Here is a 26,732-nt window from a genome sequence, read left to right as displayed (position 1 = left end):
GCAAACTGCAACACATTACCTTGCGGTGAAATTTCACATATTGACTGAAAGAACCAAAATGACCTGTTTTCCCTCCACATCCTTTTAGCTAATGACCGTCTGGCGAACTTGCGTTTGCAAGTGTGTGCATCGGTGGGCCTGCTCATGGTGGGATTATGCCACAGAGACTGCATTATCTCTCTGGCAATTAATGATGAGTTTATTGTTGTCAGCAACCTAGCAGGTCTCATGTGCATGTCTCATTTATTTGCAATGGCCCGGAGGCAAAACCCTCTCACACGCACACAGACGTACAGATGGACAGAACATTATCAAATGTAATTTATTTATATCTGCTTTGATCCAATTGTTGGCATTTCGAATATTTCCTGTTGACTTTGGCTCTATCCAACTCCCTCAAAAAGTACATTTCATTATCAAAGGCATATAATGCATTTACTAATGTTAAGGTCCGGGAACACCCAAGATCTACAGCACACCTACATCATCATCTTCCAAGCATCTTATTTTTCTACACCTTTCCTTTCACTCACTCTACATTCATCTCCTCTAGTCCTCTGCTCCATACTGATGGGAGGAGAACAGCCTCTCAACACACAGTGGGGGGCCCAAGCAGCATAAGGCCATATTAGAGCCTGCTCTCTTGGGAGCATGCACACACACACAACACAAACACAGATGTGTGCACCAGCAACACACAAATATATATGTGCACAAAAACAACCTCCGGCGTCCCAGACAACACCCCCATCTGGCAAAAAGACACAACCTTTCTCTTGATGTGGATAAAAAGGTTAATCGTTTCTGGAAAAGGCGGTACCCTGGAGCATGGCACATTTTACCTTCTGCATGTGAGTGTGTATGTATGTAAACTGAAGTGACGTGACTCAGCACAGTGGGGTACGTTCAATCCCTGGTGCAGCACTGTACTTAAGTTGGCAAAGTGGGCTGTGTGTGTGTGTGTGTGTGTGTGTGTGTGTGTGTGTGTGTGTGTGTGTGTGTGTGTGTGTGTGTGTGAGTGTGTTTGTGTGTGTGTGTGTGTGTGTGTGTGTGTGAATGTGATGCTTAATGTCCCCAAGCTTTTGCTGCACCTCAAGCCTCTGAGATGTGCAAACCCTTCAATGCTTGAGACACCTTTTACACTCAAACGCGATCACAGCAGACAGCTTAATGAAGCTACATGGACATAATAATAAAACAAAATGTCTTTAATTGCAACTTGCTGGAAGCCTACGGTTTGTATTTGGACGGCAAGTTATATATCTCAACATGGGTGTTGGTGCAATTCTAATAAATGTATGAAAGAAAAATATGAAAAGACAGAGTTGGTTTTGCTCAGAAGAAATTGTGAACATTAAATCAACAGGTATTAAAGTCAGATTTAAGCTCCATTAAACAACTTCCTGCCCATTAAGAATGGATTTGGAAATGTACAGGTTCAAACTGTGCTAATTTGGTTGGAAACTAAGTTATGTTTGTACATGTCAACTCAAAATATTCTCAGTTAAATACTGCCAAATCAATGGTTTATGTCATTGACTAAACATGTTTTAACCAGATTCAGGCTGTATAACTCAGACATTGTTCGGGTGTGTTTAGGTTTGCAGCTGTTTGAGCTGTAAATTAACCATTTATTCTTACTGGGCGTGCTGACTTTCTTTCTACTTTATTCAGTTAGTTAATGCATCTTTGATATAACTGGAGCAAACTGTGGAGCAGATCTTCAGCTGCTCTGAGTCTAAGCTCAAGTTCAGTGGGGATAAATTAGAAAATCATCAGGGTTTAACTTTAAAGCTTTCGAAATTAGCCTGGGAATGATGATGATCAGACTGGATGGATTTGGCGTCTTCAGGTGCTTGTTAAAAAGTTAAATTCTACAAATAACTACTTATGTTAACATAGCCAGATGAATGCGTGTCCCATGGAAGCTTGACAACAGGTATTTATGAACCAGTTGAAGTTTGGGCATGACATAACAGATTATGGGAAGGCAGATGAGTAAGTTTAAGTCTCCAGTGTGACAGTCACTTCTTGCCCAGCTGAAGTAAAAGGCATTAGCTTTATCTACTTGTGCAGACTGCATTCCATTCTCAGCTGGCTGACTCACACTACATTAAACTACCATCTGGAGTTAAACACATAATGCTAATCCATATGCATAAGTATACACTTAGAAATAAACGGAAATCAACTCAACAGCAGACACACACGTAAAGATGTGAACCACATAATTGTACAGGACTTGCATGTGGTCCATGGAATGTAGTCCATGTACAGCTGTGTCCCAAAGGTTAGGCCCTGACTAGAGATAATAATAATAAATCTAAATGTAATTTTTAAATAGATTTTTAAGGATTTAAGACAAGCCAACAGGGAGGAGTAGCAACCCAGAAAAGCAGAAAGGGATCATGCCAGAGTAATTGCAAGGATTGTGCCATCTTGATGAAAATGTCCTGTATGAACAGGCTAATCAGTGTACATACACATAAACACAGACATACAGACATTAACCACACATAATGTGTATACCACTCTCTGCCTTAGGAAAAGTCAAACCATAATTAAAAGAGTACTCCACCAATTTATTATTGCACTCCTATAATACTGCCGGGGAAACGTTTTAAAATAAATGCAGCAGAACCGGAAATATCTTATTCCACGGATAACCGTGTCAAAACATGGCGCCTCCATTACCCACAATGCACAGTTTGGTCAGAGAATCGGCTGTGTTATACTAGCACCAGCTAATGTAGCCTCAAATAGAGAGGAGGAGAGGGCTCCAGAGGTCTGGTGACCACAGTTCACAGAGTTTCTATCCACAAGCAGGCTAAATAACAGGCTACACTTACACAAACTCACACTCATGCTCAATGTAGATATATTTAACACTACGAATATATAATATACACAAGGTACGGTACACTATATCAGTGACATATTGTTATATTAATGTGCATTGTGTGTAATATACACTACATATTCAATGGTTTCTATTTGACAGGAGAAAACAAAAGACAAGCAAAGAAATACTTACATCTTTGTTGGTGACATCAGCTTGGACCAGAGTTCCATTTAGGCATGGCTCCACATAATGCAATTCCTCATTGTACTAAAACAATTAAAAAAGAATAATCAATCTGTTTTGTCACTTTAAATATACTGTATATACAGAAATGTGTGATATAATGTTTAAAAATTCAAAATGTGAAGGTGTTAGAAAAACTTTGCTCCTCTTGATGAAACACACACACACACACACACACATGCACATTCTGTGCAGTGCACAATGTACCCAGTGCCTGCACATTTTGTGATAAAACAAATCATTTAATGCATGAGAATGAATTAGACTTCAAAGTTCAAGAACGAGAATGGAATTGTATTCCTCCACAGCCCGCATTCTGCCATAATGTGTGCGTGTGTGTGCGTGTGTGTGCGTGTGTGTGTGTGTGTGTGTGTGGGCATATGCAATGAAACTTTGCTCTCATTGCAGATACTTGGGACAAAACGTATACTAACTGTTACACAACTGTGTGTCTTCTATGGGAGAAATGCCTCCATGCGTATGGAAGGGAAAATAGCACAAATAAAAAGAAGAAAGAAGAAACAGACTCAAAAAGATAGATCCTTTTAAAGAGTTTCGGAAGGACAATATATTTCTGCCTGATTGTCTAAATCCTCTTTTCCTTTATTTTTCAAAAGAATAATTTTCAAGATAACATGATTAGGATAGCGAATGATAATGAAGACTTTGTTCTGTGGTGAAAGCGAATGGAGGCTGGCAAAGTGACGAGTTACGTTTTGATGTTGAATAGCATCAGACACACATGTGTACGTGCATGGTCACGCACGCACACACGATAACACGATGCGATAAACAATGGCTTGGATGCCTAAGGCGGGATTCAATCACAACTGTCTCTTTTGCATTTCAAATCTCCATTCAGCTGACTGCTAATTGGTTGTGAGCGTGACAAGAAAAAAAGCTGATTTGTTCCAGGATTTCCTCTGATCTGAGGAAGAGAGGATGTGGGCCTGTGTGCTTGTGTGTATCAATAATAAAGATATTGTGGTTATGTAGTTTAACACCCCCTAACAGCTGTTTGCACATCTGCTTACGGCAATGATGTTAAAAAAGTCGTCGTCTCCAAGAGTGTCCAGTATGGAGGATACCGTCTGCCTGGCAATGGTCAGCCTGAGGCCTTTCATACTCCCACTGACGTCCACCAGGATGAGCACATTCTTGGGAGAGGTGGCAGCCTGGATGTACCACTTCCGGTTACGACAGTCAAAAGCTATGACCCCGTGTTCATCCGGCTTCCACTTGATCCCTTGAAGAGACACAGTGGCAGCATCACAAGAAAAGAAAAGATAAACGGCAAACTGCAAAAGTGCTGGAGTTGCATGAATTGTACCAAACAAAAACAGACTGTTAACTTGGCTGAAAGAGAAAAAAGGGTGGCTTAAGAAAGTGTTTTTTTTATTTATTCCACTTCCCCAAAAAAATGTTATGTTCACCCACCCTAATCTTTACAAACTCTCTCACCTGTCTCTCTTTACCCCCCCCCCCCGTTCTCTTTCTCTCTCTGCCCCCCCCCCCCCCCCCCCCCCCGCCCCGCAAGCCTCCAGTCTCTGTCAGTCAATGAAACTCCCCATACACCCCACGTCCTGCTTTAGGGAGACAGGGACTTAATTATAAATGCAAACACACACACGTACACACACAGCCACTACCACAACGCCGCTCCCCCTCACAAACAAACACACACTTACCTGGGTACTGCCTGAAAAAGCCTTTGGCACTGCCATAATACTGCCATATGAGAGATGGGTCTCTCTCAAAGTTATCCACAAATACTTTATTCAAGGCCTCAGACCAGTACACTCCATTCACGATTGCAGAGTCTAAGAATGAGAGGGATAAAGAAGAGAGACGACGTATTGAGAGGAAAGAAACAGCAGCATGTGAGTAAAGAGATAAACATTGTGTTCCAGCCCAGGAGGTAGGGACAGCTATTCCCTAGTTCCTATCGCATAATACATTGCACCTCCACAGATCACTATCAGGGTCTATTCATTACAAACGGAGACAGGGAAAGTGTTGTCTGTAAAACAGGGTGAAAAGATGAGAGAATAGAAAAGGAATTACAGAGATAAAAGAGATTAGGAACAGTCAGCTATGCTGCTCTACAAAGGCAAAATGCACGAACCACATATTTGAGTAATAATTGAGTTAAGAGCTGAATCTCACTTTGTTTACATCTGTGAATATAAACATATTATGCAATGTATACTTTCTGAAAACTGCATTCTGGCTTTGTATTTACTGCTCAGACTGCAACAACTGCACTGTGGTAATATCTTCTACACCCACCATTACTCTTACAGTGCTCTTTGTCACTGATAGCTGGCCAACTAGACCACTAAAGCAAGAGCTGCATCAAATGAAAGCCATTGATTTGTTGTTGTTGTCTACAAACAAAAAATATCCACTTTGAAGAACTGTAATTCAGTTTCAGTACTAACTTGATGAAAGCAGCTAAATACAATCAATCAAAAAGATAACTCCTGCTAATGCTAACTAGCTTTGCATATCTTAATAGCTGCCATTTAAGCTTTTGACTCCGGTGGCCCATGTGCATCGACACAATATGTGCAATAGCTCTGGTTATAATTCTAACCAAACTGATTGTGATACATTGTGGGGCATATCTAATCATTGAAATTAATTTTCAATTTACAGTCTGCAAGAGTCAAGAATGTAACTGGTAACTCTTTACAGCTGCTTACAACCACAACTTTAAAGACTTCAAAAGCGGAGCGGGGAAGATGGAAGCAGAAAAGGACGAGCAGACAGACACAATCATACAGTAAGGCTCACACACAAAAAGCCTTTAGAGAGAGACAAAAAAAGAAAGCCAGGAAGGCAGACAGAAAGGCAGGCAGAAAATTACTGAGAGACAGTCAGACAGACATGTACCTAATGGACAGAGAGAGAGAGGAAAGCAGATAACAGATTTCCCATCATCTCCTATGCTGGCAACATTGTTCTGTTGTCAACAGTCATGCCAATAAGCCATGATTGAATTAGTCCTCTGGAAGCTAGCACACTAAAGCCCTCTTGATAGTAAACAGCCGTCCACCTCTGTGGAGTGGAGTGGAGAAGAGGCTGTATTTGATCCAGGCTCCATTTACACAACAATACAGTCACTTCTGCTGCAGTTTGAGTGTCTATTACGATCTGAACTCGTCATGATGAGGGAGAGAATGGGCTCTACTTTCTCACTAACCATTCATTAAAATGCATCTCAACTAAGGCTTTCTTTAAGTCCATCTGATCAAAACATCTCCAAGAATTCTGTACAATCACATGTGTGCTTGTTCTCATGATCGAAAAGGAGAACTGTGTGAGTTAACCACTACACCGGGCAGAGTGATCTAAACTGAAATCAACTTCACTTGAATGGGTTACTTATGATGATTAGGGAGGAGGGTATTAACAAGTGGAGCGAGGAAGTATCAGTGGATGGTATCGAGCTATTACAGTTTTACCAGAATATTAAGAAAGCCAAAAGGTGTGACTTTTAGTCCTGTCAAAATCACAGACCCTCTTCATTCTATTACACTGATGCTGAGGTACCAAATTGATGTGATTTGGTTGTGTGCTATATGTGTGAAAGGGCAACTGATTCATATGAGAAATGGCTTCCGACACACAGCATTGTAGGCTATGTTGTACCTGCTACAGTGACTTGTGTCACCAGCTGCTCAGTTTTTATGGGTTGTTTTTTTCTCACAAATACTGTCATGTATACCTCAGTGAAATATAAAAGCTAGACGAAAAAGCCTAGAGGAAGGTTTAGTACAACAGAAGAGAAGTGAGAAGCGATGGCTGTGTGTAGGAGTGCATGCGCGTGTGAACCCTTCAAGGTAAGTGCATGGACGTTAGAGTGTATCGGCCCGCTGCAAATGTACACATGGCTTCCCTGCGTACATGGTACATGCTCCTGTCATGTCACCTCATAAGGTATGATGGTGAAGGTTGTGTTTTGGTTGAAAGTGAGTTTGGAAGACGGATGTTTGATGTGTTGCGTTCCTCATGCGATTAATCTCAGGGGGCATGCAGCTCTCTGCTATCATAGACTTAACCTCTAATTCATCACCACTGTCACCAAACTATTTATGATCTGCACAGCCAGATCGTCAGAAGCATAAAAAACTGGTTCAGAACGAGAGTGACTCTGGCAACTGCACCAATCAATCTCATACATTCAAGCACAGATTACAGTCAGATAACACCTTTCTCCCATGTCAAAGCTTTCAGTCTATTTTTGCAGAACTGTGTTATACGTATGTGTAAATTAGTCATTTGTGATTTTGGGCTATACAAAATGAACTGAATTGAATTGAATTGCACTTTGCCCACCAACATGCTGCCAGCAGTCCCAGCCAACACATCAACGTTATCACTACCAGTGAACAAAGTCTGCAAATCTAAAACTCTTAAAGCTCTGTGTGTGTGCAATTCTACTCATTTGCCTGTAAATCGTATCAAAATTACTCTTCCTCTCCCTGTCAGCCTGCCAGCCTCACTCTCCCAGCGCTTTCATTCAATTCCTTTCCATTTCATTCACTCGCCTCCTGTCACTCTCACTTGATTTTTCTCTTTTATCCACATAGCTGTAATTAATCTGTTGCTCAGACCTTCCATCAGTCTGACTTAACCTACTTTCTTTCTCATTTGTTCTATCCCTGATTTCCTCTCTCCCTTTCCGTTGCTCTCTCTCTCTCTCTCTCTCTCTCTCTCTCTCTCTCTCTCTCTCTCTCTCTCTCTCTCTCTCTCTATATATATATATATATATATATATATATATATATATATATATATATATATATATATATGTATATAATGTATTTGCCTCTGGTAGCTGGGTTAAGCCAACATGACATTTACTCTGTCCACTGAGCATTGCACAAGGCCATGACTTTATGGGTTGGTAAATTAGCAGAATGTCTGATTAATTAACTACTAAATAAGTCAGTGTGTGGTAGGGATGATCCAAAGAGTTACAGTTAATTAACTCAAATCCTCCTCCAGTCACAGGCATCCATCCACATGCACCAGCACACTAACTTTTTGGATAATTGCTGAAAAATTCAGCAAAAGAATATGTTCCTGAAAGGCTAAGATGTACATGATATTTTATGGTGATGGTGTTTCTAAAACCTTTATCATAAAGTGAAAGTAATGAACATACCTTTGTTGTACATGTTGGTGGGCACCTGGACCACGCTGAGACTGAGGTTGACTGACAGGTTGTTAAAGTGGTCATTGGGTTGCAGGATGAACTCTCCTCCCAGCTCTACGCTGTTCCCTACCTCATCCACCTCATTGATCAACACTGCATTGAAGTATTCATACTAGTGGAAAGAAGAGAAAACAAGATAGTTATTACATTCCAGATACAAATTACATAAATACTGAGGTTTACTGAATATTTAATTTATAATGATGTATCTCACATTCAATATGTCCTACTTGCTGACTCATGTTATCACTGCAATGAATGTCTGGGTCACTCAAGTGCTGAGTCAGAGTAGTTTGCGTACTGAGGTAACCTGAAACCCTGGATCATCCCAGACGTGCTTGATATTACGGCGGAAAGCTGCTGAGTTGACAGATCTCTCCTCAGCTTGCACACTCCCTTCCTGGCCAGATGCTGCATGTGGTGCTCTGCCTCCACTGTATTTTTAGTACTGCGCATACTGTGGTGACTATTAATAAATCATAGAGCATGATAAATATAGAGCTCATGGCTCCCTGCATCCTAAAGGCTCTGAAGTCTGAGTTACCGCGCAGGGGCAAAGCCTGCAAAGGCTATAGCCGAACAAAAGGCAACAAGGAGATAAAGATCCTCAAGCCAGTTCCAGTTAATAAAAACCCAAAGGCATACACATTTCTGTACATTTATTTGTTCCTCAATTTCACTTTGATGACATCTGGAATCCGAACCAGGTCTCAATCCACTTGAAATTTGCATTAACCTGATCATTATTTAAGGGCTGCACGGTGGTGTAGTAGCAGCGAGAGGGGCCCGGGTGGGCAGCCCTTCTCTGTGAGTGTGAATATATCCTCCCCTGTCAGCGTGGGTTTTCTGTGGGTTCTCCAGCTTCCTCTCACAGTTTAAAGACGCGCAGGATTAGGTGAACGATCACTCTAAATTCCCCGTAGGTTTGAATGCGAGCATGAACAGTTGTCCGTATCATTGCTGCAATAGTCTGTCCAGGGTGTACCCTGCATTCGCCCAATGCCTGCTGGGATCGGTTCCAGCCCGGAAAAGGATAAGCGGTTTACAGATAAAGGGTGGATGGATGATAATGAATACATAATTATTATCTTCGATGTCATTTCACTTATGTAGGTGGTTAGAGTAAAAAGTTAACACGCTTTCTTATATAAATATATTTTACTGTTCTTACTGTCAGTAGCAATGGTAGCAGCAGCGGTTCCATCCATTGTCCAGGTGAATGGTGGTGATTACATGGCTTAAGGCCACATTGATTTCTCTTGTAATGACCAAGAGAATAGGATTTGCAAAGGGCCTCTCAGGAAAATTAATTGGCATTCTCAAGATTCCAACACAAAGACTCAATACATATGTTATTATTCATAAGGGGACAGACACTCTCTGGACTGGAATTTGAGAGATTGACAAGACTGCAGGTCCAAGTACAGGGGGATTTCAGAGCAGAGAAAACAGCATAGAGCACACATTTAAAAGTCACTATACCTTATCGTTCCATCACTAAATTCTGACACAATCCCCCAGACATATTATATTGTATTGTCACTTTTGGTGGACTCTTTCCTCTGTATGACATAAGTAACACTCCCCATCACCCTACTTTCAGTTTTCTAGCACCAGTAACCTTCACTTGGGTTAAATATTTCCAGCTCCTCCTGAGGAACACCATTATCGCCTCTGCCCGGTGCAAAACACAGAAAAAGCCATCAAATAGGCGAGCAAAAGCAGGTCCTATCATAGTAATTAATCAGGCCTGATTAGGCTTATTAGCCTTTTATCAAGAGGAGACTGCCATTTCAAGGTGAGGGAGCACAGTGTTGCATATCTCTGACTATATTATTGTCTTCTTCTTCTTCTTCTGTTTCACTTGCCTCTTTCTACTCCTCTCAACTCACAGTATGTTTTCAAAAGCTGTTTGTTGTTGATGAGTGACAAAACAACACAAAACACTCGTTCTGAAAATGAGCAGGTTGGGAAAGGCCATAAAATACATAACAAGACTCAATAGACAAACACAAAAAGTGTTTTGCTGTGTTGATTTGGAGAACCACTTCAACCATGTGTTTTTAAGGAAAAACAGAACAATTCGCAAACATGGATGTGAGAGTGAAATTTAATAATTTCTTCAAACTGTAAGTAAGTAATTTAGTAAGGATTTATATTCAAAGGGAAAAAGTTAAAGTGTGACGATAGGCTATGATGGGAAAAGACAAACAGACAGACAGACAAAGATGATATGATACAATAGGATGGGATATAATACAATAAGGCAAAAAGACAGAATAGGTAACGATAGGACTGGACAAAAGGAAAGGACAGAAAAGAACACCAAGAGGCTAGAAAAGGAGGTCAAACAGCTACGTGGGTCACATATCTGTTTATTTTAAAGTCACAATGTTATACCAACAATGGATCACATGACACAACTTGTGTGTGAGAAGGGTATGCTCACAGTGATGCACACCTCTGCAGTTCTCCTCAGAGTATCATAGCTTCTTTTCTGGGCTGCAACCTCATAGTTCTGGTTCATTCTCACTGCTCTCAAGGCAAAGTTTTGGAAGTTGTTTTTAGAAAACGGCTCCAATGTAATCTACAGTACAACTGACTGGTGAACATATTGGAGTTTTTGTCATCTGAGGATACAAATATTTCCCTCAAAAGTTAGGGGAAAACAGAGCTCAAAGGAGAGTGAGTATTAGACTTATATGTGCCAGCACAACCCTGAATGAATGGTCACATTGCTCTGTATCATCTGAAAGGGTAAACAGGCAACTGCTTGCTAAACATGCCATGTTTGTGTTAAATTTTTGTAATCTTCTAATTAGATCAAGCAAGCACCTTGAACTGTGATCACACAACTGAGAGTGTCTCTTGACATATAATCTGGTGAGGTTGCAGGAATGATGACCTTCTGGCAGTGGGAAACTCTGGCACTGATTCTAAATGCAGAGAATTGCTTATGTGTCCTATATTCCCCAGTCTTTAACTTCCTCTGCATCTGACCTCCCTACCGCTGGCAACTGTATCTTTATTCCCTGCCAAAGAGGGCCACACTGTCCAGTGCCAGCCATAATTACAGCTGATTATTACTTTCACAACATCTCAAGGTCTCTCTTGGTTTGTTGTTCTCCAGTCCAAAGATATCCACACAAAACACACATGCAATGAATACACAAATGACAATGATGCACATTGTACATAATCAGTACTGAAAATGTGCCCTTTAGCAGTGGTAGCTAACTGCATATACTTAACTATTGTACTTAAATATTGAGGTATTTGTACTTTATTTGAGTATTTCCATTGTATTCTACGTTGTACTTCTACTCTACATGCATGTCGATAGACCTACTTTACTTTTTACACCACTACATTCAATTGACATTAGTTAGCAGCTACTTTGCTAATTGAGATAATTCATATAAATATAAATCAAGTATTCACTTATGTGTTATTGTAAACTACCCAGCAGCTTTTTGAGTTGGCCTCCATATGTAACAGCTGCAACATTAAAGGATGTACACATTAACACATCAATAATTAAATTCCAATGATATAAGATTTATTTTTCTCACATTGACTATTCTGCACCATGAGCATTTTTACTTTAGGTACTTTAAATATATTTTGATGCTAATACTTACAGTGTAGTAGTAATTTGAATCCAGGATTACTGTTTACTTGTGATAATCTGAGTACTTCTTCCACCTCTTCCCTTTAGTACTTCTTACCTATGAAATTGGTCAATTGGTTTTAATATTTAATTGATCCTCATTTCTTTGGCTAATTTTGAAAAGCACAAATGACCTCCCTGTAAACGGTGTAATGAGCGAAATGGAGCTAGAGGAATTGTTTTCACGAGTCAGAAGTAGTCAGATTTGCTTCTTAACTTCCAGTGCAGAGGGACAAATAATACTCAACTTAGTGAGTGAAAGTTTGGATAATTCAAAATATATTTTTGAAGCACAGACTACGAGACAAAGACACGGAAACACACACTCACACATGGTAAACAGAGGCAGAGCCAACTACACCTACAGCAGACCCAGTGCGTCTCCACTCTTTTCTCTTTCAGCCATTCTCTTATGTTGTCTTATTAGGTATTGTCTTACCTGTTCTATCATTCTCCCTCTTACTTCCTGTGTCTCACCCTCCCAATGTGATCTATCCCTTTGCCTTTTCTGGCTCAGCCTGATTCCTTCTACCTATTGTTCACTGGCTCTATTCAATCCTCATCAAGCCCCTCTCCACCCTCCTTCTCACCCAGGGATTCAACGCGGATGTGCTCTTTCATGCACGCAGCTCTCATTAGCATGGTTTGATCAGCTCTATATATGAGACCATTGTTGCAATTGCTAGGTTGTCTCTGTCTAATCAACCCTTTCTATGTGTTTGTCTCCTCCATCTTGCTGGCTTCGCTACATATTTCCTCTCCGTCTGCATGATAGATGGAACAGGAAAATGGGATAAACCTTAATTCCTAAATAAAAGCATTTTCCAACAACTGTTGCTTTTTTCTTTGTTCGAATGCCAACAGTAGAATAGCTGTAAAAAGAAACAACAAAAAAACACATGGATACGTGTACATTGCTGTGTATGTACACACACACACAAAACTAAGTTTGGTAATGGCAGTGACCAAGACAGAATAATAATGACTCGACTCAGGGAAACCATTTAGAATGTGCAGACATTCTGGCTCGATACCCAAAGTAGGTGTCTGTAAAGACAGCGAGAGAAAAGGCAAAGACAAGAGGAAACGCCACCACAGGCATTAGCCGTTAAAAGTATAGAGAATACCAAGTCAAGTAAAAAAATAAAACAAACAACTGTCAATTAGTTTGCTAATAGACTTATTTAAATTCACAGCATGTGGCCTTTAATTTTGATTAAAATTGCACCCATCAGCTTTTGAGTTTCAATAGTGGAGGAGTGAGTGTGGGTGTGTGAATGGTGGCAGGGGCAAACCATGGTGTGTATACCTGTGTGTATGTGTTTGTGTGTGTGTGTGTGTGTGTGTGTGTATATATATGTGTGTGTGTGTGTGTGTGTGTCCAAGTGTGGGTGTATGTGTTGAGTAGTCAATTATGCCATTCCAGCATTGCAGTGAAGGAGTGCCCAGTGCCACTAATGCAGTCCCTGATCCTGGTGTTAACAACCTGATCTTTAACGCTGCAGTGCATTACAGTACGCTGAGAGATCACACATGTACCATCAGCACCCACTCACTCAGTGTGGTAGAGACAGAGAGGGAGAGGATGAGGACGGGTTATTGGAGGTAAACAGTGGAGCATATTTCAGTTCTACTTCAAAACATAAGCCCACCTTACCATTTAAACATTAAAAGGTCACTGCTGCATTAACACCAAACAACTGATCATACATTATAATTACATTATTATTATATAATTTACATTCATTTTTGTGTCGAAACAAAGCACTCAGTGAGAACATAAAGGAAGTAATATATATTAATTGAGTCATTAAATGGAATATCAAAAAAGCCGAATTTAGTAACACAAGACGAATAACACAAGTTTCTTTTACTTTTTTAGATGAAGCAATTCAATAACCTTATACTTAACACAGTTAATGTAACAGCGTAATCTTCGGTCCTTTTAATCTCTTTAATGTATTTTTAAAACTTTTCTGATCTTGATCAGGCTTTTCACCTCTTTGTGTATGTTTTCTTGAATACTCTTTTTTTAAATTCATTCTAATTATTTATTTTATGTAAAGCACTTTGGATGCTTTAAAAAAAATACATCTTATGTTAGTGTATGTTGATTACATTTGAAGTAAAACACTTTGAAACAACCTCAATAGGAAGTATGCTACATACAAAACACCTGCTTCAGTTCTTCTGTGGATATGCATTTCACTGTTTTCAACAAAGTGGTCAGAATGTGTTTGAGTAAGAAGGTGCTAGAAGGTATAACAGTGAGGGAAATACTTGATGTTGACTTTATATACTGCTATTTCCCTGCAATAATTGAGTTGAGTGGCTATTGTTGATTTCAAGCTGGTGCACAATGGCAATGTGCAATTCTAATAAAGCTAGGTTGGGTAATTTGTATTAGAAATGTTTTGTGTTACATTTGTTGAAATTCTCTTTATATCCTGACATAAATCAATAAATCAAAAGCCCTGAGAAAAAAGGAATGACATCTGTTATCTGTGTCTGTTATAAGGCCTTACCAAGGCCTTAGTTATAAAGGCCAAATGGTGGTCGTCAGTCACAATAATATGACACGGTCTGCATTAAAGCGTAAGAGCAGTGGGTAAAAGTCCCATTTACCTTACAGATGGACACCTATACAGCTAAGCATCCCATGTCATGCATATACAGTGTGTGACCCAAATGCACACGCTCACAAACAAATAAAAACACTCCTGTTGATTTTGATAAATACTCTTGCTGCACAGTGAGTCAACAGCCTCAAGGGGAAGATAGAGAGAGCGAGGCAGAGAGGAGACCTTGTGAGAAGCGTGGGGTTGACCGTGACGCTCCACCCTCTGGTGTTCACTTTTAACTCTCATCTCCACTTCGACTCCACTCTATTCACCCAACTCCCTACACTTTTTCTTCACGGTCGGGAAAAGGGGAGACACCACTCCCAGAGTGTGGAAATGTGACTGGAAAACAACCAGCAGGCACAGATGCAGGTAATCAGAGAGTAAACAAGACAGAAGATTGAGTAAATAACTTGGGGGGAGAGGTCAAGTAGGGGTTCATATACTGAGCTTAAAATCCTTCATGCATCTTAAACTTTGTGTTCACCCCCTCTGCGAAATACATGACTATATATATATAGCAACAGAGGCTATAATGCTCGTTATGTAAAGAAATTCTGCAGAAGAGTGTGAGGTAGTAAGGAAATAAATGTATCAGTGTTAACTCTGATTAATGCAGAATTGTCTTTTTGAAATTTGAATACTTAATGACTTAATTACTGAGAAACAGAAATTGGTGAAATGACCTTAATAAGTATGTTGGTATGAAACATCCACCACACATTTGTGTAAGCAGCCAGTGTTCTCTGTGCAGAGGGAATTCATAATTCATGTCATATCTTGGTACTCTCTAGACTCAACACTGACTTGTGAGGAGAGACTAAATGTCATGTAAGTGATGTCGGGTAAGACAGAACCAACCTGCTCCTACCTGACCTTTCTGTTTCCTTCCCAAAGCTTCCGTAAGTTGTATATAAAATACTGTTAGCTCTGATTGTTATCTGTGCACCAGGTTGCTTCATGCACTTCTAACAATTTGATGTCCAGATTAAAATCAAATTGTCGGGCAGCTCTAGTTTTATGCAAGTGTATTTGTAGTTTGGGTTTACTGTAGGTCAGTCAATCTAAAAATAAGATAGCAAATAGAAATATATATATTATTGTTTTTTTCACCTTCCACCACTTTCCTATTGTTTTTTTTTTTTTCTGATTCTTGCTGCTTGATACAAATGACGTGATCTAGGCATTGGTGGAATAAACTGATAAGCAAAAGGGGACAGTGTATGGGAATATGTTTCTTTTTATCTCTAAGATTCATAAAAGATACATTTCTTCTGAAAATGATTCTTTCTTTCAAAGAAGCTTTCCGGAGGCTTGTCAACATCAATGTTTCTAGGTAGCACCCTATCTCTTTGTAGGGACATTTTTTTTAACCTTTTTCTCTGAGATTATAGACAAAGGTACCTTGAAATGCTTTGTGTCTGGAGTTGACGATCAGTATGTGGTGTGTATTTGTGCAATATACATTGGACAGTGAAGGCCAACTCTTGAATAAATTGCTTAAAAATCCCATCTTCACATCACTGGCCATGCATGCCGCAGGACAGTGAGGATATCTGGATACGCAGACGCAAACTCAGGTCAAATGTTTTTTTTCCAGTAATAAGAAGAGCAAATTGACAAATCAACAAGCATGTGGCCTACTATATGCACTAATACCCTAGACATAAGAGTATGAGAACAAAAGAGAGAGAAAAAAAGAAAAAGATTAAGCATTTCTCTCCCAATGCTTACGCCAGACTGGGGCTACATTCTCAGTCAACATCATTGGCAATTGGCTGTTTGTTTCCAACCTCCAAGGAAGGATTTCATTGGCTTCAGAGGGCATGGGAGAGTGCTCTCTGCTTTCCTATTTACAGTACATGAGCAGTGCCGGTAAAAGAGCAAGGGAGGAAAATCGCAGCAGATTACCGTGCCAATTTCATATGGGCGCAGAAGAGCTCTGGAATGGATAGATAAGGAAATTCCTATCAAACTGCTGCCAGCCAAATATGTATCCAATAGCAAAAAAACACGCAAACATTTTATAATAAACCCCCGAATAGTGATGGAGGAGGTTTCACCCTACAGCGTGGATGTGGTATTTTTAGCACAGCTGGTGATAATTACCATCTATTCACCATGTTCTGCATTAAAAAGCACTTTTTGAAATGCCACCATGAGAGCTGTAGAGATACACACACACACACACACACACACACACACACACACACATCTACACAGGTGTACACACACAGCCCTCACACAAATGTACATGCATCTTCATATTCATGACATGTAAATAGCACCAAAAACAGGCAAAGCAGTTTGCGATCGCAGCTAAAGAATGCCCAAACGTTTAATTTTATGCTCAAACAATTCAAACACAATTAGCAATAAAACATTAATGGGTGCAACATAATTTGCCATAAAATGCTGAAAACCAGCTTAACTAAGGCTAAATACCAACACAGACACACACACGTAACATGGATGCTGAACCCTTTTCTACCCTTCACACCCTGGACACAAGCTGTTCCAACTCCTCCCCTCTGGTAGGCGCTACAGAGCACTGTACACAGGAACAGCTTCTTCCATCTGGCCGTCATTCTGTTAAACAATTAATCACCTCCATCTGCACTACTTGCACTATTACCACCTTTCTGCACTACATCCCCATTTCACTGTTGTTGTTGTTTATATTGTACATACATGTTGATATTGTTGTCTTTAATGTCTTTTTTATATTTATCCTGTCACTTGTAATTTAAATATGTTGTACGATGAGAGCATACGTGTAACCGGAGTCAAATTCAATGTACGTGCACACATACATGGCCAATAAAGCTGATTCTGATTCTGAACGATTGGCAGGCAAAGACTATCAGGTATTTTAATTACGATGTTCGAGCTAGTGGAGCAGGGATTCATTTGGGGTGGATGTTGGAACATGATGCAGAACCTCCGACCAGAGACTATCAAGATCTTTCTATCTATTTTCTGGAAAAATGTGATGCAAGGAGTTCAACCATTCTTTTATTTCCCATTGATTTCCCTTGTTAATCGCTTAAAGCAGCAGAAATGTACCTGTCAGACCCGAAGCAAGCCAAACTTGTTTCAGTGGATCAGCAGGATGGCGATAACAGCAGTGGCCAAAAATGAGGGACAGAATAGATGTAAAAATGAAAAAGCTAATAAGCATCTATGTTTTTCTTATCAGTATGTGCTGTTAATGATTGATTGAGGGCTTATGTGTAGTGGCCAGGACAGTAAAATACAAAAGTGATGATGACTTTATGATGCGGAAGTGGTTTCTGAATATTTTTGTCATATTATTACTAAGGACTCACTGTTAAAAAAGTTTGCATTTGTGCGGTGGGCTTAAATAAGCACGGCTAATGTAAATCTGCACTATCAGGTCCTATAGGCAATGGGCTCTGTGGTTTAGAAATGTAACTTCTTTATCCCACATGTGTTGTATACTACATAAAACAGGTATGTTGAGATAATATCTTGGATGTAGATATTTTGGCTTGATATTGGCATCTCATGCTGTCCTAGGTATTGTGAGACCCTACATATCACTATATGCTCTCTATCAGCCATTATCAGCTCTGGAGCTGTCATTAGAGCTGAAACAAAGAGACACTCACTTCTCTGGGCTCATCTCATCTTCTCCGCCAAGTAATTACTGACATAAAGCACCGCTGTGAGCCCACACAATGTTACTGCCCCTCAAGCAGCATACACAAACACATGGACAAATGTCCACAAATGATGGATGCAAAAACACATGTCCATAAGAAGGTGTTTCATACATGACAAACACAAGTGAAGGCAATTTTGTTTACATGGAAAAACATCAACACACACAAGTACACACCCGTATAATAAATGGACAGGGAACTATATTCATGTACTCCCCTTGCATGGGTATTTGCAACAGGAAAACTCTCACATTTCACTATTGAGCATCCCATTGTTATATTGTAGTGTGTGTTAAGTTGAATGAGAGTCTGGACATCAGAGAGAGTGGGTGATAGTCTACACTCTCCCCAGCCCAACAATAGCTGGAAAAAAACATATACACAAATACATTATATATATATATATATATATATATATATATATATATATATATATATATATATATATATATATAAATACATATAAAATGTAGCAATTTTCTTTACAGGCTGATCTCCTGGTGTAGCTGTTGCTTCAGCTGGTGATATATGTACATGTTCAGACTCAGAGTGTACTTGTTGCAATCAGCTGTGGGTGATTGTGAACAAGGCCAGATAGTAGAAAGAGAGACAGACTTTTTTTCAATTGAAAATATATTTTTCTGTGACTACGTTGCATTATGGTGTATAGTTGGACATTTTCTACTTACTTTTCTGTGTAAAATTGCCTTAACAGAAGCAATTGCTGATTTGTTTGAGCTTAAACTGTCTGTTAGGAACAGGAGCTACATTTTCTTCTGACATCAAAGACCACTACAGCTGCAGAAAATCTCGATGAATGATATCAATGTGATGTTGAGTTATCTATAAGCCTGAAGTCTTTTTTTTTCCATCATCTATTAATCTCCCAGTTTTTTTTTAGGAAAGCTTAAAATATGAGTTAAAAAATGAATTGATTATCAAAATAATTGCCTATTTATTTTCAGTTGATTAACTGTACAAGTTGTCTATGTTAGATTAAAAAAAATATGCAACATCCAAATAACAAATGCACACATGCCAAGTCTTGCTCCTCTTTAAAGCATTGTTTAAGTGCCACAGTGTTTCCTTTAAGCATGCAGGACATTATAGAGCATGTGGAGAATCTAGCAGGTTCCACAAAAAAAGGAGGAACGGTTCTATGAGAGGAACCTTCAGAGCTGGACAGCAGTCAGTGGTTAAATTTAGTAATTAATCCATCTTAATGGTCCATGACAGCAGAAAACCACAGGGCATTCTCTGTAATGTCTTAAAGAGCTGCCAGAGTAAACACATACTTACCGCCACAGGCAGAAACACAGGCCCACATAACACTCACGCTATAGACTTTATAAGTAGTTTAGCAGCAAATTCTCCCGAGTCGACTTAGCATCACATTTCCTTTTTAACACTCAAGTTTCTTCTGTTGCTCCTCCTACTTTAATAAACTCTGTTCTGAGATGTGCATGATGTGCAGCGAACTCAGGCAAAAAACATTACGAGTGCACAGTCGCACGCACACAAACACACACATACGCGCACACACACACACACACGCACACTACAAAGCTGCACTCTAAAAATTAAAGCTGCTCAAATGGATTTGAGGCAGAACCATGAGAGCAGAGGCGGGGTTTGGGGGTGTATATGCTGATATGATTAGCAAAAGGCATTTGCCCAAGTCTGCAGAACTGAGGGTGGAACTCCCAGGGAGTAGTTTAAAATGTAGGAAAATTACAGTGATATAATACCATAAACATTAGTGGTTTCGGTTTCAGACTCGATATGTGTGTCACTGAGTAAATTCTGTCAAAAACATGAGGATAAATTGCTTCACCTCTGTCAAAATATGTTAGATGCTTTTCAAATACAATTTATTCTTTAGATATTATTATTATTATTATACATATGTAGGTGCAATCATGATGCCTTATCTAACTCAGGATTTTGACTGAAAATCTTCTGATGGGGAGAAGTATACTGCTCATGCCCATTCCATCTATCTACTTCTGTTTACCTGGATTGTGGTTATCTGGATCGTGGTCCTGCCTGACACCTCCTGCTATTATCATTGTTATTATTAGTTGCATTACTTTTAGTGTTGCCAATGCCATTACTGCTTCTATTATCATTACTATTCTATTACATCCACTGTTGCTGCTATTTTTGGTAGTTGTAACTTTTTCATCATTCCTTATCTCATTTTATGAATAATTTCTGTGATATTCCTTGAATGTGCAGTAAGTCTGTTACGTTGTTCATTCTGTACACATGACTTCTTTTGCTTCTGTCCATTCGGGGAGAGGGATCCTCCACTATTGCTCTCCCGAAGGTTTCTTCCCTTTTTCTTCCTGTAAAAGTTTTTTTCGGGAGGGGGGGAGTGTTTCCTGATTCGATGTGAGGTCCCGGGACAGAGGATGTCGTATGTGTACAGATTGTAAAGCCCACAGAGACTAATTTGTAATTTGTGATTTTGGGCTATACAAAATAAACTGAATTGAATTGAATTGATTTGAAGTACAGTCCAACATGACCTGACAGACACATTTAACACCAGACCCTACTTTATTATATATCCCATTCAGTATTTAGAGATAAATTAAATTCATGTTTAGGGGTTACTCTTTGTGGCATCAATCCTCGCATTTCCAAAACTTTTTTTGGCACACACTGAAAATGCACATCAAACGGATCATCACCAAAGTGTTGATCGCAAAGCGGTCACTGTGCCAGCGGGGGTTTCTTTTGGATCCGTGCAAAAAGCATCCACCGTCTTCCAGTACTTTGTACTATTTCAAATCCAAATGCGAATAGCTAATTCTACACACTGAGCAAAGAGGGAGGCTTTCTTAGCATATCAAACACACTTTTGCTATTGGTGCAGTCTATGGCATAAGAAACCTCCTCTTGATCTCCTCATGAGCTCTAAGTCCCGGTGATTTGTTTTTAGTCTGTTTGCTAAATCTGACTCAATGTAATATCATATTGTCTATGATTTTGTTCAGTTATCCACGGAATGTAAAATCATTCAACAAGATGGACCCATATATCCACAATATGTGATCGCTAACAGATGTCGAAGAGTGGGGTGGCTTTTTTCTTTGTTCAATTACATTGTGTATATAATGTTCTTTGTTTGCTCATGTGGGAATGTGAACACCAGGTACTGTGACTGTGGTAGACAGAGACATGTGCTGACAAAATGATTATAGAGAGATGTGGAGAAACACACTTTTAAAAAAGAAAAGACTGTTACGCCTAGTCAAGCAACATAGACTGCAGAACAAGATTTCTAATGCCTTTCTATCTGCCTCTGCTCTGTTCTGTTTACAGCGGCCCTTGTCATTCGCTGAACCTTTTGTCTCACAGGGGTCCAATCATAGAAGCACTGGCCTCTGAAGGATACATTATTTTCTGCATGATTTAATTAATGAGCTTACAAGAACAGGGAATGAACATCTTGATTGTAATAATGTGGGTGTGATAATATGATGCAGCTCCATAGGCGCATACACATACCTGCAAGTCTGGATCCTCGTCGTGCTGCAGGTGGGCTTCCTCTGCCGCTTCTACCAGTCTCTGCAAGAGGGGAGGAGAAAAAAAAAATATATATGAGTATAAAAGTTAATTGATTAGTGGTTCAAATAATAATAGGCTGAGAAACAGCCATACAGAAAGTAGCTTTATAACTGGCTTTATAAGTACCCCTTAGCACTAGAACAACACAGAAAGCCTTCAGGACAGACAAACAAACGCCTGCACACACACACACACACACACACACACACACACACACACACACACACACACACACACACACACACACACACATACAGATAGCAGTCAGAAATTTGGCCAGCTCTGAAAAGAGGCTATTTTCCTAAATGGTTCAGCAGTAGAGGTAATGACTGCCTCGGGTTCTTTGGACACTACCACAACAAACTCCATCACTAGTACATTTTGTTTAACACATGCACTCTCTCTTTTTCTATTTTTCTCTCTCTCTCTCATACACTCAATGACACACACAACTATCATCCCCCTCTTGCTGCTATTGTCTGCTGTGTGTGTGACTGTAGAGTGGTGTGTGAGTCAACGTTTTGTACAGGCAAACATGGTCATCATTCTCAAAATGAAAGCTGATTAGGGAGGAATTTAAGTTTTTCACAGACAATTGTCATTGCGTTAAGACTTGCTTCGTTTGTGCAGTGGCAAACAGGACAGAGAAATATTACGACATTATATAAACCTTCATGTTACAGTTGATGGATGGTTTGTGAGAAGCAAAATAAACGTAGATGAGGGGTAACAGTGAGCTCTCAAAGAGAGTTTGCGTATATGACATGGAATCTTTGCTGTGATCGTTTAAGGATAGCAGTGGTGTTATCAAACTAAGTTTATTGTCTTTAATGAGCCATTGGTATTTTAAGCTGTTGACCTCTTCAACTGTCTTGCTGTGGATAAAAGTGGGCGTTGGAGCCATTTGGTGGCTGTTAGTAATACTGAGGTAATACACAAGTACTCATGTTATTACATTACATTACATGTCATTTAGCTGACGCTTTTATCCAAAGCGACTTACAATAAGTGCATTAAACCATGAGTCCAAACTCAGAACAACAAGAATCAAGCAAGTACAATTTCTTCAATAAAGTTAAACTACAAAGTACTATCCGTAAGTGCCATTTAAGTGCTACTAAAGTGTTATGAAACCTATTTGTGAGTTTCCATGTCTGTTCAATGACATTCCCTCTCAAACGTCTGTCATAACTCATGATATTGTCTTGACTAACCCTATACTGATCAAGCAGCATGCCTGACTATCTTGCGTAGGACAGCATCGCAGTGCCAAGTTCCAGTCCATGGAGGTCCCCTGTCTCCTGGATACAAAGTCTGATGGAGTCCTAGGAGTCCTTTGTATGCTGTAACTGTCCCATATCCATGACCCCTAATTGACGACTGCATTGATGATATTGGTCCTGTCAGGACTCAGCCAGCCGGACTCCCTCCTCAGCCCATTCACACAGTGACACCCGGTACCTCAGAGCGCGCTGCCAGGGAGCTACGGGCTTGGAGGCGGGGACAAGCCAGGGGCGCTCCAACTCACACCTGAAGCCACTCAGCTCGTCCCACGGCTGCAGCTCGTCAGCTCGTTGTATTCGGGGGGATAAAGATCAGGACTGTCTGTGCTGACGTTGCGAGTTCGTGCCATGATGTCCGTGGACTTTCCTCCTTGTGTCGTCACTGAGCTTTCCCTCGTGTCTTTGCTGACTTTTTTTGTGTGGAGTATTTTCTTGGAGTTTTGGGGTTTGGTGTTCGATCACCCGTGGACTAAGGGGACACTTTGAGTTTTTTGTGTTTCTTTTCTAATCGACTTGTTGTGCTCAATAAACTACGCCGTGTGTTCGGCTAGAACTAAACCTTGCTGTTGTCGTGCGCTTGGGGTCAGAGATAAACCATAACAGGTCCTGCAAAATACGTGAGCAAACTTTAATATTGAAGGGATATTGGCAAGTCCCTTTAACCCCACATGCTTCGGATATGTTAGCTTGTGTGACCCCTGACAGTTTTCTCCAGTAGATGCCATGTGGTATGTGTAACGCTCCTGCTACTACCCTAAGGCTAAAAAATACTGTCACAAACCGGGCCACACATCCATGACAGCAAAGGGGGATACACACAGGTAGTAGTTAACAGAAAGGGTTTTATTTAACTTAGGTAGCATAAACAGAACTTAGGTAGAATAAACAGTGGCATGATGAGTCAGTAGTTTCAGTGCTGGAGGTGAGTGCATGCGTGGGAAGTGTGTGTAATATGTTGTATAGTGTCAAACCATACTCTCCTACAAGCAGCCAAACGGGGTCTCAGGACAGCGCGAGAGAGAGAGAGCGCTCCTGAGACCAGAGGGCCTTTTAAATGCAGCACTGGTACACAAGGCCCATGTGTTGCCAGTGCTGCTGATTACCTCAGGTGTTTCCACTCTTCTGATGACCTTTGACCAGACCCCCCCCCCCCCACAGGGTCCCACAGGATCACCAACAATATACAAACAAAACAATGCTTTAATCCGCTGCATATGAGAATACCCTGGATAGGTATATTATTATATATATTATATATTTATTTATAAATATGATTTTTTTGGTATACAATGATATATGTATGACTGGGAAACCAGTGCAAGAAGGAAAGAGTTGTGCAATGTGAGTAATGCGGTGAGCTTGTAATGTGTCAAGTATATGTGTCTGTGTATATGTATGTGTATATACATATATACTGTATATATTACACACACACACATAAATAAAAATAAAATAATTATAAAGATTAGGGTTGTCATATTTTGTTTGACTGTAAAAATACTTTACAGTGAATGATTGGAGTCCAAACTCAAAGTACACAAGTCTGTACTTACTTGGTGTTGATAAACGGCCTAAGTGTAGGACAAGTTGATACAGGCGGCGCACAGCGAGGTGTATGGTTTTTGAGGGGCAAAAGTGGATCAAAAGGGCCTTTATTGGAAGCAAGGCATCTACACCAGGGCCCTATTTCTCGTACCTGGCTAACGTAGTTAGCGGGATAATTTTCCGGATGAGAAAATTATCCCACAGTTGTACAACACCAAGTGTCAAACTTGCCAAACAAGTCAGGGTTTTCGGTTCCACAAAGCAAGTTTGGCAAATCACCATAGCAACACATCCAAAAATGTGTTTTACAGTGTCGGCGATGCAGAACATCGGGAAAGCCGCTGTATGCCGTGGTGTTCGTAAAGTGTATATAGCGCTTAAGAAACTTATGGATGTGTTCATTACGTTCCCTGGCCATGTCCGAGTAAATGCAATAAAAGTTCCATATGGTCATCTCCACATACATGTATATACACATATATATTATCTACTTGTTCTGAAAGAGATAGTTATTTTAGATCTCATTGGATGATGCATTCCATTAAGCCGACTGCCAGCAGGCACATTTAAAGAAATATAATCGGATTGATTGGGGTGATGAGGCACTTAAAATTAGCTGATACGTTTTCCCAACACTTATGCTGTGTTCACACCAAAAGCGGTGAGAGTAGATTCCATGAAAGTCAATGCACAGACGAATGGATGCGAATAAAGCACATTTTCATCCAGTTATCTAGACATAGTCGGTGAAAGTTACCGAGCTGTGTGAGCCTACAGGTGATGTTATATATATATGATATTAATGTTATGAACCCAAACACGACGGCATTAGATGTTCCGACGTTTGTGGGATTTCCACAACAAGTATAAAGCAGAAATGGTGGTTATTTTTCCATGGTGGATGGCGGACTGTTTCCACAGAGATAAGCAACGCGAATGAATTGAATGAATAAACCACAAATAGTCGGAGTAAACTCGTTGCGAATATTGGTGTGAACGCAGCATTACGCATTTAACTTGTCTGATATGTTGCCATGCTTCTTGTCTAGCCCTCAAAGTGGTGACGGTGTTAGATGTGCCATGATTATGGTCTGGAATTCCTCATATACGTTCAAGATCATCTCCTGCTCCTCAGCGGAGAAAAAAGAGACTCTTCCTTTGAGTTTATTTGCCTTTGTGCTGTTAAAAAATCATGGTTTCGGTGATCGACGCTTCCCCCTTTTGAAGTAGGACGGGCACGCGCAATTATCCTGAGTACTGAAGTCTGGATCAAATTAACGAGATTGTTTGACCGCGGATCAGCCTTTGAGAAACCGAGATAGCCTTAATCATCGGGTTAATTTAAGCTGGATAATAGGACATTTGATCGACTTAGTTGAACCACGTATGAGAAATAGGGCCCAGAGCTGCTTGTGTATTACTGACCAAAACAAATGGTATGTCAGCAGTGGGGTTGTGTCCACTGCTGGGTGTGTTTTAAGTGATAAAGACTAGTTCTTTTGTTTTATTTAGCTTGAGGTTATTTTTTGGGCGGCATTGTGTGAAGAGGGAAATAGATGGTTACAAGGTTGTAACAGAGTTATTGTCACTAAGCGGTCAAAGTATGAGAGTGACATGTATCAACAGAGTGTGTGAAGTACAAATCATACAAAGTATACATTGAGGGTTGATGTAACTGTGCCAGTACCTCATATCTGGTCTGTGAGGAAATTGTGAATGTGTACCCAATAAAAAAAAAGTCTTAATGATTGGCATTTTGCAGAAATACAAACAGGCTTAAGGTGAAGGACCCGATGGAAGGTTTTTGGGCCCTGTATAACAGCTTCAGACATCTCACATACCCACAAGCACTTCTTCCCACTTCCATCTGTGATGTGCATGGTGTGTTCTCAGAGCAAGTAATTTCTCTCATTCACAGCTGGTCCTGGTGTCTATGAGTTTTGGTAATTCACTTCCATTTTGCATTTCCATTCAAATGGCTTTACCCGTAAAACTACTGCAATCAGCCACCTTATATCAGCTGAGCAATGTGTGAGTCTGCG

At 40.1% G+C, this 26,732-nt stretch overlaps 1 protein-coding gene across 1 annotated transcript in view; it reads right to left on the bottom strand.

Annotated features, from left to right (window-relative positions):
* cacna2d3a (calcium channel, voltage-dependent, alpha 2/delta subunit 3a) overlaps window positions 1–26,732 on the bottom strand; it is a 108,532-nt gene that overhangs the window by 53,437 nt on the left and 28,363 nt on the right. Inside the window, exons 4-8 of the mRNA XM_034538243.1 lie at window positions 21,803–21,862; window positions 8,259–8,421; window positions 4,774–4,905; window positions 4,120–4,331; window positions 3,035–3,109 (exon numbers count right to left, since the gene is read on the bottom strand). Coding sequence (XP_034394134.1) covers window positions 3,035–3,109; window positions 4,120–4,331; window positions 4,774–4,905; window positions 8,259–8,421; window positions 21,803–21,862 — 642 coding nt within the window. The remainder of the gene's footprint in view (window positions 1–3,034; window positions 3,110–4,119; window positions 4,332–4,773; window positions 4,906–8,258; window positions 8,422–21,802; window positions 21,863–26,732) is intronic.

The sequence above is a fragment of the Cyclopterus lumpus genome, chromosome 7 (genome assembly GCF_009769545.1).
Source record: "Cyclopterus lumpus isolate fCycLum1 chromosome 7, fCycLum1.pri, whole genome shotgun sequence".
NCBI lineage: Eukaryota > Metazoa > Chordata > Actinopteri > Perciformes > Cyclopteridae > Cyclopterus > Cyclopterus lumpus.
Note: the sequence above shows the minus strand (reverse complement) of the source record. Positions and strands in the feature narration are given on the sequence as shown.